The sequence below is a fragment of the Anarrhichthys ocellatus genome, unplaced genomic scaffold (genome assembly GCF_004355925.1).
Source record: "Anarrhichthys ocellatus isolate YVR2014 unplaced genomic scaffold, GSC_Weel_1.0 scaffold16, whole genome shotgun sequence".
Classification (NCBI taxonomy): Eukaryota; Metazoa; Chordata; class Actinopteri; order Perciformes; family Anarhichadidae; genus Anarrhichthys; species Anarrhichthys ocellatus.
In genome coordinates, this window is record NW_022280046.1 from 8282479 (window position 1) to 8296568 (window position 14090).

The 14090-nt window shown below is 42.3% G+C and overlaps 1 protein-coding gene across 1 annotated transcript in view; it reads right to left on the reverse strand.

The window, feature by feature from the left end:
- LOC116388243 (cingulin) overlaps nucleotides 1–13457 on the reverse strand; it is a 55711-nt gene extending 42254 nt beyond the window's left edge. Inside the window, exons 1-2 of the mRNA XM_031855924.1 lie at nucleotides 13425–13457; nucleotides 12631–12855 (exon numbers count right to left, since the gene is read on the reverse strand). Coding sequence (XP_031711784.1) covers nucleotides 12631–12855; nucleotides 13425–13457 — 258 coding nt within the window. The remainder of the gene's footprint in view (nucleotides 1–12630; nucleotides 12856–13424) is intronic.
- Between the last annotated feature and the right edge of the window lie 633 nt (nucleotides 13458–14090).

A 14090-nucleotide genomic window follows, 5' to 3' on the forward strand; every position in this document is an offset into this window, starting at 1 on the left:
TATGCTAGGGCAGTGAATTCCCAGGAAGAAAAATAGAAAATAATATATATTCAAAAATATTTGAATAAATATTTTAAAGCTGATAAATCCGCAAAGGTGAAACCCAAACTATTGTGGACGATCTGAATTCTTTGGATCGTTCTTATCATCTGTCCATTTTATCAACTGTCCATCTTATCTGTGGTTAGCATGGCAGTCATGATAACCCAAAAAGACAATACTCAGCAAACAGATCTGTCTGTGTGTGTGTGTGTGTGTGTGTGTGTGTGTGTGTGTGTGTGTGTGTGTGTGTGTGTGTGTGTGGTGAAGTACATCAGGAAACTCTCCTCCCCAGCATGCCTTGCTCATGACTCACAGCTGTGGCATGTCAGCTTGTGTGCTGGTGCACTTTGATCCCTTTAGGTTGCAGCAGCTTTAGGTTGGGAGTGAACAGCAGGAGACGCCCTGCAGGCTCATTAACTGACCAGGAATGTTTCAACCTGACAGCCCTGTCTTCACCAAACACTGACACAGATAATGGGAATTTACACAAATGTCACATAGCATATAAAAATGTCGGGTTGCTCAAGTTACATTTGTAATATTTGCTAAAACTAAAAGCCTTTTATGATATGTACACATGTTCCATAGTCATTCACTATATTACAAAGTATTTTAAAAATTGTCTTCTCTGTTGTCATGAGCAAATGTTTTTTTTACAAATTTATGTCTCTTTACTAAAAAAAAAAATTTAATTAATAGGGGTTGACCCTTGCACAACATTCACAGCTCGGTATGAACCATGGTTTTGGGTCAAAAAAAAATAATAATAATTATATATATATATATATATATTTATTTTTTTTTTTTTTTAATGTTAACATTCAACAGTTGCTCTTTGGCCATAATTCTTACTGGAACAGTGATGACACTTAAATACTGGCCTATTGTCGATAAGGAAAACTAAATAGCTAAAAATAAAAATATATGAAATGTAAATGTAAAGCTCCAGCGTACAGCTGTTGATAACTACCGAGCTGCAGCTTGTGCTCGCTCATACAGGGCAGGCACAACAGACTCATGAAGGTACGCCGAGCGGGACTCAACCACTTTGACCAAATGCTTCAGCATTCAGTATCGTCCTTGATCGAGTGCGGCTGTTATTCATGCCAGCTATAAACACTCCATCGGTAGCTATTACCGATGGGACGGAGTGCCTACCTCAAGCGAAGGAGTTCAAGTATCTCGGGGTCTTGTTCACGAGTGAGGGTAATATGGAGCGGGAGATCGACAGACGGATCGGTGCGGCTGCAGCAGTAAAGCAGGCGCTGCACCGGACCGTCTTGGTGAAGAGGGAGCTGAGCCGGAAGGCAAAGCTCTCAATTTACCACTCGGTCTACGTTCCTACCCTCACCTATGGTCACGAACTCTGGGTCGTGACCGAAAGGACAAGGTCGCGGCTACAAGCGGCTGAAATGAGTTTCCTCCGTAGGGTGGCCGGGCTCAGCCTTAGAGATAGGGTAAGGAGCTCGGTCATCAGGAGGGAGCTTGGAGTAGAGCCGCTACTCCTTCGCGTCGAAAGGAGTCAGCTGAGGTGGATCGGGCATCTAATTAGGATGCCTCCTGGATGCCTCCCACTGGAGGTTTTCCAGGCACGTCCAACTGGGAAGAGACCCCGGGGAAGACCCAGAACACGCTGTAGAGATTACATCTCCCAGCTGGCCTGGGAACACCTCGGGATCCCCCAGAATGAGCTGGAACATGTTGCCGGTGAGAGGGAGGTCTGGGTCGGCCTGCTTGACCTGCTGCCACCGCGACCCGACCCCGGATAAGCGGAGGAAAATGGATGGATGGATGGATGAATCTGCAGTGAGACGCTGCTGACAGGACGCTGTGGGGAGAAGAGCTCTCACCTTTTGTTTCGTTGCACTAATCGACGTGTTCGCATGATGTCATCGTAAATTAAATGTTTGTGTATCTTTTATGCAAATGTAACAAGTAAAGCCTGCTCCTTCCTTTGTTTAGCACATTTCTAAACATATCTTCACCAGGCTGGATGACAGGGATTTTGTCTAATACTACCATACTACTTTCTTTGTTACACCCAAAATATTAAACATAACACATATTCAAATTGTGTTCCTGTTTGCTGTAGCACCTCCGCTAACCACTTTGTTACTGTGGGAAACCCTTAATATGGGCTTTCATGTGCTGCTACCTTATCCAGGGTGGATTGTGCAGTGTGGCACGCAGCTCCCCCCCCCCTCTCTGTATGAAACAGTAGAACCAGTTTGTCCGTACATAATGATGCGGTGAATAAGCAACATAGCACCTCTCCTGTATTTGCTCCTCGTCTTCGCTCCTCCCCTGTTAATTGAAGCAGAGCCGAACCAGTTCCTCGGTATTTAACAAGAACACCAGTTTAAGATCACACCTCTCTCAGAAGAGAACCAGTTTCGGCAGCCTGTGTGTTTCTTGAGAAGCACCCGTAAAGTAACTGTGTAGAATTACCCATGTCGTGTTCTGACACTCTCTAAACTGTCTCCACTTGTAGAAAAGAAGATCAATTTGCCACCAAATTGCAGGCAAAGTAACGCTGAATTCCCCTTGCAGGATTTTCATTTTCACCGGCGTCTTCGAAATATGGAAGGTAAACTGAGCCTCCACACACAACAGATGTGGCGGATTTATTACATAACCGATAAGGTGCAGTTTCTAAATAAAATGAGACGCGTTCCAGTAGCATCACAACATCACTTCGTCCCATGCACATTGTGTACACGAGACTGATTCATGGCATGTTTTCACTGCATACAAGTAATACCACATGCTATTTGAGGTTTGGCACAACACAGGTCTTACACACACATATACGTAGGTGTGCAGGGCTGGGTTAGCAACCTACTCACATTGAGCGCCTCCCAAAGACTCACCTCAGACAGACAGAACCGGCGGGGAGACAGGCAGACTAACCCAAAGACAGAGCAGGTAGACGTCAACCAAACACGCAGAGGAGAAGAGATATTCTAACAGATGGTCACGTACTGTAGCGTTGCATTAGTGTGGTCGAGAAAGTAGCCATTCATGCTGTTGAATGCACAGTAACTTGTCCAAAAGCTTAATATGACATTTTATTGAATCTATTTGCTTTGATATGAGGCAGAAAGTCTAAGGCAAAATGTAAAGTTTAATTAACCGTCGAGGAAAATGATCCTTATGATAATTTCCATAATTCTCCAGCCCTATTGTATACAGGAGAAGAAAGCCTGAAGCCAAACAAACAGTAGAAGGATGTGCATACATGAAGACTTTCAAACTCTTTCACTTTCTCAACTCTTCACTTCCGTAACTAGAGCATCGACAAAAACAACATCCACTCTCCAAGCACTGCAGCTCCCACCCAGCACCCACCCAGCCCGCACCCTCTCGGCCCTCCGACGAGGCTTAATGAGTAATAAGCACTGGGTGACCACAGTCTTGGAGTCAAGCCAACTTTCCCAGATGCCAAATTGAAGCCTGGAGGTACTGCATAATGCAAAACAACACTCATTAAAACTTGGAGGGGGAAAAAAAACAAGGAGCTATAAAATGCAAAAATGCACTAAGACGCATTTCAGGAGATGCTTGGTGGCAGTTCTGAAGTGACTGAGATGAATAATTAGGACTCTCGGGCGTCCATTAGCAGGAGAAATTACAAGATGTGGAACACGGGCTCCAAAACACACTGATGACCCTAAAATCTAAACCGTTTGGCCTGAACATTATGTTAAGGTGGGGAGCTTTGGAAAGGCTGACGAAATGGGATGAAAGGCTTTCAGTGCAGAAACATAATGAGAAGCATTCAGATGAGATCAGTGAGATGATACGCCAGTTAGCAGGAATAAGTGCATGTTGTTTGGAGAAGAGAATTACAGAACTGTGTATAGACCGTGTACCTCGCATTATACTGCAAGTATGTGTTGGTTCTTTCAGTAAATACCCCACGCAAAACCAAAGATAACACTGTGAGCAAGTAGACGATGTAGTGTCCTGTTAGCAATCTAAATCCCATGAAGCATCACGTGTTCCTGTAGCAAAAGAGGAATGCCATCCATCAAACACTGTTTCAATTAATCATTTCTACTGTAATTTGCACAAAAAAAGGCAAATAAAAAACTGGTAACTATGCGGAGCCAGCTCGAGCTGAGTGAACTTGGATGAACTGGGATATTAACTAATTGTGACTAATATATTCCCACAAAAACAGCCTGAAATTATGGAATATTTGAAATGACTACATGAGAGTCTATGGAGCACGGCTGGATAGGTGTCGGACCCTGGTCGGAGCTGGACGATGCTACTCTATGATTGGCCAGTCAGCATTAGAGGGGCGGGACTTAGCAAAGGGTCAATTGGTCCCACAATCCCAATTCATGTACAAAGTTATGAGATCATTGACAGTCTTCCATTCCCATGTCTGTACGCTAAGTCTGGAGTTAGAGTCAGCAGGCAGTTAGTTTAGCATAGCATGAAGACAGGAAGTAAGGTAGAGATGTCTGTTAATTGGTTTTAAATGTTTCATGCATTATCAACTACCTAAACAAAGCTACGTGTCAGCAGGTTGTTGTGGCTAATTGGTAAAGAGTTCATGGAGGCCCAAGTGGACTTTTTGCTAAACCACTGCTTGTTTGCTAAATCTTTTGGATAAGACAGTAGAGTGTTTTTAATTTTTTTTATTTCTACCAGTCGTACTGTAATTCAATCAGAAACTTAATTTTTTGTTTCATTTTCTCTCTGACATCTCCACCAAATCTGTCCGCAAACCATTAACCAGGATACTTCCTTGAAAGAGTAGAGTCCCGGTGAATCATGGGTATTCTGGGAAGTGGGAACGTCTCAGTGGCTTTAGCATTATGGCCTGAATTCTACAACTCAAATCATCTGCAAGGGTGATATAAAGCACCATCAATCTGTAAAGTTCAATGCATTCCAAGAGTTATTTCATGTAGACATGCTTCTGCTTCTGATTTTAAAAAGTACATCAAAAACAGATTCCATGTGAGAGTTCGTATTCTGTCTGACCTTCGTGCCAGTGTAGATCCATCTCTGCACTGCAGATGGATTGGATGTCATGCCTTCATTTTTGTTTTTCTTGTCTTGTCTTGCTCAAAAAACAATTTATTTTCCAGTGATGATTATGACACACCATGTGATCAGAACTTACTGTGCATGTATTGTCACTTGGCAATCACCCATGGCAATGCCAAACAACCCTACTGTTGGGCACTTGGAACCGAGAGGACCTCTGATGTGTGATAAAGTGCTAATCTTTGAGATCTGCCTCTGAAAAACAAGTACCGTCACATTTTCAGAATTTTGGCATCGACTTGGTTCCGAAGTATCGGTTATGGTGACATCCCTAGTTGTTGATTTCAAACACACTGTCAATTTAAAATGTACCATTTGCACTGCCCTGGAGCCTTGCACAGACCCACAGGTGAGTGGTCCCAGGCTAATAACAATTGATAGACTCATACACACAATGCAAAGTTGGGCAGCTAATCCACAAAAGCTGACGATCGTGACAGAACCATTGCGAAACCCGTGGTTCTATATAACAGTGTGAAACATGTCCACCGTCAGCAGATTTACAACGTTGTTGACTCACTTCATTATAATTGAATGAAGTGACACATTTCATTCTCCAAACAAGGGAACAGCGCAGAAGCATGATGCACGTTGATGACCCGTCTCTACTTGCATTATTTCCTACTCGCGTAATCATGTAAGAATGCTGTTATCGGTCAGTAGGTAGGGGCCTAGAAACTGAGTAATGACTGTGCCTCTACATGAAACTACTTCTCGGAAATCTAAAGACTTGGCATCCTCTTCACGCAAGAGGAATATCAGACAAAGTTTCCACCAGTCAGGATCAGATTACCACATGCCACCAGCCTGCATTAAAAACTGATGGTTGAATTGCACAACAATGATACGGACACAAAACACATCACATAGTTTAACAAGGAGCTGCCATTTACAGGGTAAGTTGACTAGGTCAACACACACACACACACACACACACAAAAGGAAATGATCGGAAGTATGTGATGTTACCATTGCAAACTATTTTGCGTATCTGCGACAGCCTGCCGTTCAAGCCTCACACCCTCATTCCTGACATACCTGCCATCACCATCCACCATCCCTCCTTCCTTTCCAATGAGTCATTGTTGAGTTGCAGTTTGTGACATTATGACGCGCTCAGTCAGAACATTATGAGCTTCTCCTATTGGTCCAGTACTAAAATCCAACATGTGCAATGCTAGCAACGGGTCACAGTAGGGTGTATGGGAACACTTTAGTTTTCTGTGATGAGTGATTGAAGACTTACACATCTTACCATTCAGGATGTTGAGTGATACTTGACACAATGCTAACAATTTACTGCACAGTAACGCTCCCCCCCATTGTACTGCTAACAATTTAGCACTCAACAGTTTGGCATGGAAGGTGATTGTGATCGCAGTTTTTTTAGCATTCACTGTGCTGACTTATAGCAAGTTCCACGCTAACTCTTTAACATACACAGTGTTGCTTTAGATTTACTGTACCATCAATCTTGGAACCCATTGGCTATGGGTCTGACCATAATTAAGCCCCTGGGAGCAAAATTATTTCTGGGGTTCTGGTGTAGCCAGCGGGTATCCGGGCCCAAACGTCTTTGTTAAAATGCGAGAATGGAGTTTGAGTTGAGCGACGATGTCCATGACCTGATTGCATATCGTCATTCGTATGACGAGATTGCATTTCGCTCGAACACGATTGGTCAATATTACTCAGACTAAACAGAAACCGGAATACTTCCAATACCAAAATCTCGTTCCATTGCCGACAGATATCCACATTCAAATGCGGATATCTGTATCAGAGATAATATAATAGAGATTATTGTAATAACGACTTAGCATGTCTTTGTAAAACTAAGGCTACTTCCTCACGGTGAACAATAAGCTTGTTATTTTAATATCTTTGATTACATTTCTACAAAGATTGTTCCCAAACATTTTTTGGGAAAGCTGTTTAAACTGGTGCATGCACCATTACAACAATTTTTAAAGCGGAGTGTGCTCAGCAAAGCTGATAATCAGAAATGCAATTAAATTAAATGTCACACTGACTTTGACAATTGTTCCTTTACAGAAGAAAACAATGTATGGATGTGTTGTAACACAGAGCGCAGTGACTAATGGACCGCACAGAAAGGCTTTTTTAGAGCATTATGGGAACTTTCTCCTGCTCCACATAAATTTCAATGCGTTAATGATTGATGGTCACCAGATGCCACCTCGGGGTGTTCCTCATACCAGACGACTTGACATTTGTATTATAATAGAAGTGAATGCAGCACACAATAGACGGCTTGTTCAGTAAAACTTTGGAGCGGCAGAAGCTAAATACTTGTACTGCTTTATAAAGCCAAGCTCGTTTGACCAGAGGCAGAGAAGAATTTTTTATTTTTTGATGCATTTTATATCAATTGAAACACTACTGACCTTATTTACATTAACGTTAGAGTCATAGTTTAAATTTACATATTAATATTTTTTTTTGCGTACTGCAGATTTAGATTACCCTAATGTCCATTAAAGTAGCGATAGACAAGTTAGAAAGCTAGCGTTTCTAAGTGGTCTTTTTGTTTGTACCCATTTTGCAAAGGCAACCTGATCGATTTTCATTTTCATTGGAGCCTAAAAACTCCAACAATACAGCTGCAACTGCTTTGCCAGATTTAGTGACTTTTTCTGGACCTCTTAAAGACTTTATTTCTCAAAATGTATAGACTTATAGATCAATCCATGGCACTTCCGCCAATAGTGTGTGGTCCCTCAATTTCCTCTTCCACCGAGCGTGGATATATATATATATAAATATATATATATTTTTTTAAAGAAATTATTAGTTTAATCAGTGTCATAAGGGTTTTAGAACAAAAAAATATTTTTTTGTAAAGAAATGTTTGGAAGAGTTTCATTACCGACTTCCACATTCAGCAGATCTAATTTCCACGGTAAAGGTATGTCTGTCCGGAACAGAATGAAGAGAATGAACGCAAACACACAGACATACTTTACTCCCTTCAGACCATGCTGACAGCCGACAACACCCTGAACAAAAACTCACCACGCAGCAATGGAAGAACACAAGTTTAGTTGACCAGCGCACAATTCTGATCCCTTGAACTTACAGCTGCTCTTCTCTCTGGTTAATAGTTTATATTAACAGATGAGACAAAGTATTCATACTGAACATATCTGAAAAATGTTTACTTTCAAGAGAAAATGGTAAACAGACTTGAATTTAGATAGCTCCTTTCGAATACACTCTTTGTACTCTACATGCCAACAGTTTCAAAATTAACATCAACACATTCACACGCCCTGATGGCACTTTAGGTTTAACATCTCGCCAAGTAGAATGGAGGAGCCAGTGATCAAACCGACGAACTTCAGATAAGCGGAAGACCCGCTCTACCTCCTGAGCTACAGTCGCCCAGTGTTTCATTCTAGTATCATTCTACTTTTATGACATTGCCAAATAGTGAGATAATGGAGGTTTCGGTGAATATTTGCACACACATATTGAGACACTACAACCCAACACGCATACGCACACGCACAGGTATCTGCAGAAAGAGACACAGGTTTTGAAAAAACAATGACATCATCTATGATCTCATTGCTTACTAGGGGTGTAACAGATCATAACACTCACGGATTGGAGTGACGGATCTCGGATTGGATCAGTACAAAAGACAAAAAGGTTATATAACGTGATGATAAGGCTAAAATGTACCTCGCCCATCACTAATTTTCACTGTACAGAACCTGAACACATCATAAAGCAACTGAATGCAACCTCCGTAGGTTAGCCGTTAGCAGTGCTGCCATTGTTGCTAGCTAACGTTGGTCAGTAAAACTTTATTTCACACTTTTATGGTTAAACTGTGTAATTAATCCACGGTTCACATTCTTGCAGAACCGTAATGGGGGGTCAGTACAACAGCGATCTCTTACACCACTTTTGCTTATTAAAAGGTGGTAAATTCAAAATTCAGAACACACTTATTGCCTCCACATGCTCTCAACATGGCGACGGCTGAGCCTGTGGCTCGAAGCTAGCTGTGCTAAAGGTGCTAAAAGTGCAAACAACAGCAACAGTGCTGACAGAGTCAACACTGCTTACCTTGGGGTAGTCACCAAGCCTTTATAAATGCATATTTTCATAAAGTATGCTATCAAAAATGTCTTCCTTGAGTAACAGCTATTGTATCAGTAGTTGTAACAAAAAATAGCAACACTCAGTATGAGAGGAAAATACACGATCAACTGTTAGGTATTGTCACTTAGATTTCAATTTAATGTAATCTTTACATAGTGTTGGAAAGTGGTGCTGGGGGAAAACCTATGACATCATAAAATCATTGTACACAAGCAAAAGTTGTGCTGTAAAGACTGGCCAAAAGCACACAGACTTCTTTCCCCAAAGCTGGAGGGTTAGACGCAGCTTCCAGGCCAACCATCTTCAACATATACATCAATGAATTGGTAAGTGCATTAGAACCATCTGCAGTTTCTGGCATCACCCGAGCAGACACTGAAATCTAATGCCTACGGTTTGTAAAAATTGCATTGTTGCAAGATTTGCAAACCGTAGGCATTCGATTTCAGTGTCTGACAGAGACAGAGAGAGACAGACAGAGAGAGACAGAGGGTGTGAATTTGAAAGAGTGACAGAAGATTTTTGTAGCCAGAGGAATTGAAGTGGTGCGATCAGGGGGAAAGCAAAATAGCGGAATGAGGAAATACAGAAAACAGAACAAAATAAAAAGATAAGAGGAGAGAGAAAGAGTATGGTCTTCTGAACTTCACATTTGACGCACTATCTATAATTAAAAGCACATAATGCTTTTCCCTCACTGTGGAAGCTCAATGACACATGTCACATTCCAACCTATTTAAAACAGATACATAACTAGTGCACATACAGTAGTTAGAACTAATCAGTCACTCACTCTATCAAGTTCAAAGAGCAGATGTCAAGAGAGGTGTGGCAGTACATAGACTTCAAGCATCACCACGTGTCAACAAGACAATTAGCACAACAATTAAAGAATAGGAAACCAAAAGTGAAAAACAGGAAAGAAATAAGGGGAAAAGAGTCACAATTCAAAACAGATAAGTGAATCGAGACATGCTACACAAGGGGAAAAGTGAGAAAGAAGGAGGGAGATAAAGACAATTAGAGCATAAAAGGATGGACATGAAGATAAAGAGGAAGACCCCAAAGGGAGAAAGTGAGAGATGCTAGCAGCTGATATGAAGTCGGGGTTTTCAGCATTCCTCGGCCTTGGAAAATACTTAAACATGCATGACTGGCTCCTCTGTTTGCCTGCAGAAGTCGGTGAGACTTTAGCATCTCAGCAATGTTTTACATGCAGAAGAATGCAGGACGACGGCACCGGGACAGTCTGTTAACTCCCCACACATCCACAAAGTCTACCCAGCTGCTTTCATTTGACAGTCGAATGTACTCTCTCCCTTTAGCTCTGGTTCAGTCTTCACTAATCTCTACAGATTCTATCAGTCAGAATCTGTAGACAACAGGACAAGATTTTGGTATCAGAAGCATTCTGGTTTCCATTGGCTGTCCGAGTGGTATCGACCAATCGCGTTCGAGCAGGCTCCGGTTGCACGTGGGTAAACAGTCCGTGGGGAGAGCAAAAGAGGCCGGAACTCATTGGCTGAAATGTTACCTCAGAACCAAACGGCTATCGTTTGAGAATTGTTTAGCTTTTTATTAATCTCTAAACAATACGGTTGTGGACGTCGTCTCTCGACTCCGACTCCATTCTCAGGTCTGAAGTTGCTAAATGGACTGTAAACACTGAAGGGGAACGGAAGAGGAGGTTTTGGCACGGATATCCAGAAATACGGTCCGTTGACCTGACATGCTAAAAAAACCCCATCAGACCGATAGTCGATGGGTTTCGATGTTGGTTCTCCACCAACTCCTGGTGAAAATATTTAGTCCTTTAGTAGCACTATGCAACTAAAACTATAAGCTAAATGAGGCAAAAAGCTTTCTAGTGAGGTAGTGGATTGACCACTTCCTCATGAAAAAAAGATTAATGGAGCAATAACTGGACTGTGTTCTTAATTTTTACCTGTATCAAACAGTGCGCCAGAATGCTAACAAACACTTAACAATTACCCCGACTTTCTGTTTCGTCCAAACAAATTGCAGCTGTACCCTGTCGTGGTTAAAGGTCCGGTGTTATTGTTATTATTGTCATTAATTAACAAAGATATGACATAGTGGCTCCATGTGGTGCTGATATGAGTGGCATTACCGCCACCCGCCCAGATAAAATAAAGATAGTCTCCTTTCTGCAGCCCTCTTATCGGAGCACAGTGCAGAGTACAGAGAGACTCGCCCTTTGAATGAGAGTAGCACTCAATACATTTCATCATTGTGAAAAATGGAAATTTCATTTGCCATGTTTGGCGCCGTCTGTTTTAGTCAGATGGAGTTTAAAGCTTAAGTAACAAAGTGTGGAAACAGCTACATCACCTGAAACAACTAGGTAACAAGTATTATTTTTGGGGTATTTCTCTCTGTTATAGAATGACCATAGCATTTCTATAGTGACTTAAAGCACATTTTTGGAACTACACAACATGGCAAGAAGTATATGGACTCAAGTGAATAGGCTGTGGCTGGGGATGGATATTGTATTTTAATATCCTTTGGGCTCTTCGCAGGCACCTCTTGTCACCAATATCACAGATCCTCAGTAGACGGGTACCAAAAGGTGGTGTGAGCGGTTTTAATCACCCGCTGTAGAGCCTGCTGTCCTTTGAGCACAGGGACACTGTCATGTTGAAAAGTTGGAAACACGCCATTGTCTTAAATAACACTGTTTGCTGTAGCGATAAGACTTTCCTTCACTGGAACTAAAGTGCCCAAAGCATGAACAGAAGTACACCACTGTGGACGGGGGTATCCACACTATGGGCCGTATAGTATGCTCACACTGACTCCGTTATGTCCTACAGGAGCTATGGTGGAGCTCTGTTGTGCAGCAGAGAATTGGGGGGGCACATGTCAGAAAATTCAGAATTCTGACATTTAGGTAAAAATCCGACTTTTGTCTCAGAATTCTCATTTTAAACTGAGAACTCAATTACATTTTTTTTTTAAATATATATATTTTTTAAATGTGACTTTAAAGCCAGAATTCTGACTTTAATCTCAGAACTCAAATATTGGCCCCAATCCTCTTCCATATACAATGTTTTTTTATGTGGTCAAAACAAACTTTCAGGACATATTTTAGGTATAAACATGTTACCTAATGGATTTACAGTGATCAAAGTTAGACAGTGAAACTGTAAAGTACTTTTCTGTGATTGAACCGTCTCTACGCAGGTTTCCCTCTAACAACTTCCCAGCCAGACTAAAGCTGCTCCTCCAGCACCGAAGGAAACGTGCCGTGAACTCACAGCAAGTAAGTAAACGATGACGGCGGCTGTGCACTGAAAGCGACGCAGCAGCAGTCAGGTTCGAACCCGACGAGCAGCGTCCAGGTCTAAATCATCAGCCTCTTACCTTGTTCAGTGATCCCTCCGCGCTGCTCTGGTGCCGACTGACAGCCTGCACTTTGCTGCCCCGAAAGGAGTTTACCTTGTGGGTGGGGCCGGGGCTACACCTGGGCGTGTTGTAGTGAGCGCGCGCGACGCCGCTGACGCACGCACACAGAGTGGTTGTCGATTTACCTGGCCGCCCGTTCAGAGCTGATGAGCAGGGAGGGAAGAGTGGAGGGAAACGCGATGTCTGGCGGAGATGCAAGGAGAAACTTTATGAGTTATGAACCTCCCTCACAACATTTTTTGGAGATGGAGAGCACCAGTCTCCCACCAAAGTGCAACTATTGTAACTCATTCAGGAATGTCCTCATCTCTTGAGGCGTGGTTCTCCTCTCTGACGTCACTGATGATTCTTTATTGAAGGTCTGAATTGGAACTGAAAATCTATCATTATCATGTCTGTCTTTCTGTCTGTCTTTCCATCTATCAGTAAATCCAAAATAAGAAGAAAAAAATATGCAGCATGTAGTTCATATTTATTTGCAAGTTGGCAAATCATTTATTCTTGCTTCTTTTGCATGTAGCATTGAATTTGCATGTAAATGTGATGCTAGTTGGAGCAGATTTATTTGATGCATTGGTGTGAGAATGTGTTACCCAGTTTAGAGAAACCAGACAGGAGTACCAGTACGGGAGCAAAGCAATGTCCTGCTGTGGACCGAGGCAGCAGCAGAACCCCTCACAATAATCTGTATCAGTTGAAGTTTACGCTATGTTTAGAATATTTGTGCCACTCTTTCTTGCTGTCACACAGACCTTTTCGAAGGGGGAACTGAAGTCGTTATCCATGCTCTCTTCAAAGCCACAGACAATAACAGTAATATTACCTCTCACAACACAAAAGTTGCTGTTCTACTGCTGCCTCTATCGCTAAGCTTTAGTTTTATTTCTAGGTGTCTTTTTCCCCAAGGCGGCGTGCCGACCACCGTCTACTGTAAGCAGCACACTGACTATGTATAAGCACCTCATACAACCCCACTTCAAAACACACAAACTATCCCTTTAAGGTGAAAACACAGTAAAAAAAACATAAAAACCTAAACTTTGATCACGACCTTAATCACAGTGAGGGAAGTCTGTCCCAGAGACCAGACCCCCCCCCATTGCAGACAGACAGCCCAGACAGCTAACAGTGGAGGTTTGGAGTCTGCTGTTGGTAAAACAGCCGCTGGTTGCCATAGGTGTCAGACTGAACCCAGAGCTGCTTTGTGTTGGGCAACACTGACAACCACTCCTGACATTCCTCTGTGCTGGAGCTGAGAACACACCCATTCAGCTGGTTGCACTGAGGAAACATACACACACACACACACACACACACACATACACATATGTAGGCTACACATGCAATTATATGACACTAATATCTCATTCACATCTTTTGTTGAGGACAAGCCTGTTTGTGAAAAGACTATTGAATAC